The sequence below is a fragment of the Otolemur garnettii genome, unplaced genomic scaffold (assembly GCF_000181295.1).
Source record: "Otolemur garnettii isolate 467f Iridium unplaced genomic scaffold, OtoGar3 scaffold00009, whole genome shotgun sequence".
NCBI classification, from domain to species: Eukaryota; Metazoa; Chordata; class Mammalia; order Primates; family Galagidae; genus Otolemur; species Otolemur garnettii.
In genome coordinates, this window is record NW_003852404.1 from 4,319,524 (window position 1) to 4,322,142 (window position 2,619).

A 2,619-nucleotide genomic window follows, 5' to 3' on the forward strand; every position below is an offset into this window, starting at 1 on the left:
TCCCAAGTAGCTGGGACCACAGGCGCCCACCACAACGCCCGGCTATTTTTTGGTTGCAGCCATCATTGTTGTTTGGTGGGCCCGGGCTGAATTTGAACCCCTCACCTTAGGTGTATGTAGCTGGCACCTTAGCCACTTGAGCCACAGGCGCCGAGCCCCTAATCGCTTCTAAGAATAATCCAGGAGAAGTCCTGTGGAGATTACACATCTTCTGGATCAGAATACAGTACATGCCATTTCAGCTGACAGAACCTTTTAGTCAATGTTTTTGTTACTTTTTGTGGCACTGAATGCTCTGGAATGCATGTTAAACTTTGCTTTGCTTTTCCATGCAGATCAACCAACCCAAATTACCAATGAGAACACTTGATCCTCGGATTTTGCCTAGAGGACCAGACTTTACTCCAGCCTTTGCAGATTTTGGAAGACAGACTCCTGGTGGAAGAGGTGTACCTGTAAGTGCAAGTTCCCTACAACCCAATTAGTTAGAAATTGTCATACTCCATGACATCTTGTCTGTCAGCAACAAAGCATCTTTCAATTGTTGATTCCTCTAATCAGGAAGCAGCAGAAGAGACAAAGACTATACTTTCCCTGCTAATTAAAGCAAATAAAGAATATACTAATAGCTGTTTTTACTTGAAAGAAGCTGATCTCCATTAATTTGGTCTTCATTTTTATAAAAATATTTTTTCAGTTTAAATGACCTGCAAATAGGCTTAAAAATAGGGTCAACCTTAATAAGATTCATACTTTGTTTTGAGGTGTCCTGATACACTGGAGATCTCTGGTGACATTCAGTAATGGTCATGTCTTTGTCTTTGTTTCTACAGATTTGCAAAGTGCAGAGCAGGCACGGATTGCCAATTCTGGATCAGAGCAAAGCCCCAACTTGCACTCCACTGGCGATGTCGCACCCACCCCTGAAGAGCCTGCCTCTAGGGGTGCGCTGAACCCTTTTTTTTTAAACAATAGTCTTTGGTGCATAATATTTTCTGTTTTGCTGTTATTATTTACTATAGGTCGTGAAGTCAAAATGTGAACAAATGACATGTATAACAGAGTACAGTATTGGTAAACTGCAGATTGCCATTACACCCCCAGTGGCAGGCTCTTCAGCAGTGGAAGTGGCATCACCAATGGAGTTGTGCTGGGGCAGTGCACTGTGCAGAATTTGGCAGGCTCTGCCTATTCCATGCTTTGTAGACTCACAGAAAGCATGGGGAAAGTTGCCAATGATGTGAATGCCTCTTTTCTGCAATTTAGAATGGTATAGTGGGGACTTAATCTCATTAAGTTCTGGAGGAGCTTGGGGTTTGATGTATATTTGCAGATCACCCTGTTAAGACTATTTTATGCTTATAAAAATACTTTTACATAAGGTGACACTTTTTATTTCTCTATCACCTTCTTGTTTCCAGCATGGCAACTTTTGAAACCTGCTTTGAAATAAGACTATACTGTTTGAAATCAAATGTCATTTTGTAGGTATTTAAATTATTATTTGCCTGTAGCCAAACGCTGATCAAAAATATCTGAATGCCCACAGTGCATTGGAGGCTTTGAAAAAGGTGCAAAAACCTCCTTAATTTGAAGTATGTTGTTTATTAACATCACTATATAAGAGAACTTATGTGTGTGACATACGCTGTTCTCACATAGGTTTGAAATATAATATTTATTTTCTTGAAGCTATTTTCTAGAGCTTCACGAGAAAGTCTTAGAAAGCAGCTTTCTAGAAACCACTTAATACTTGTTGTACAGCATTATTTCCCTTTTTGATGGTTAAATATATATTTGTATAAATGTACAAATTATGCTTGTTTTGGTTTAAATCTTTATTTTATCAAACATTTGAAATAATGCTTTTGATTATTCTCTGGATAACAACATCAGTAGTTTTTATCATATTGCTAAAGTTTTATTGTATGTCATTCACATCAAGAATGAATCCTCTTCAAGAATATATTGTCACTTTTCCTTATCATTTTTGTGTTCATTATTTGATAATAGTTATGACAAAAGTAAAGTATTGAGTTGAGAATAAGCTTGTATGTCTTTTGAAATGTTGAAAATAGAAAATGTATTTTAAAAGTAACTTTATTGCAGAATTTCTTAGCCTACTCATTTATGTGCCTGCATATATCAGTCAGATCTATAAATTATTCTGGTGCATTCAAACTAATGTGACTGGCAGTGAGGCATTATCTAGATTTTGTACTATCTCTAAAAAAGTTAGAGTTAATTATTAAATTTTCTTATTTTAAGTAACATCCTTACATGTCAAAAGTTAGTCAGATCTTGATTTCTTGGGATAATGTTGGTATGTTAAGCTTTAATGCAAGCCTCTTCCCTATAACAAACATTCTTCACTTAATTTTCCCAGCTTACCTTAGCATATTGATGTAGATACAGGTGGGAATGTCATAGGACACTAATATCTAACGTGTATAAAGAAACAAAAATTAGTGGTTTGGAAAATTACCACCTAATGATAATAAAATCTGTGAGGTATGCTCCATAGTTATAGCTCAAGTACTCATGACTTCTAGCATAAACTTTTCTACAATAAATGTGTTACATAGTTGTTTTTTCTTGAGACAGTCTCAAGCTGTCACC

The 2,619-nt window shown here is 36.4% G+C and overlaps 1 protein-coding gene across 1 annotated transcript in view; it reads left to right on the forward strand.

Moving 5' to 3' along the window:
- Positions 1-2,619, forward strand: part of EIF4G3 (eukaryotic translation initiation factor 4 gamma 3) — a gene marked incomplete at its 3' end in the record, with an annotated part of 304,720 nt that overhangs the window by 248,878 nt on the left and 53,223 nt on the right. Inside the window, exons 15-16 of the mRNA XM_023509712.1 lie at positions 336-455; positions 834-944. Of these exons, the coding sequence (XP_023365480.1) occupies positions 336-455; positions 834-944 (231 nt within the window). The remainder of the gene's footprint in view (positions 1-335; positions 456-833; positions 945-2,619) is intronic.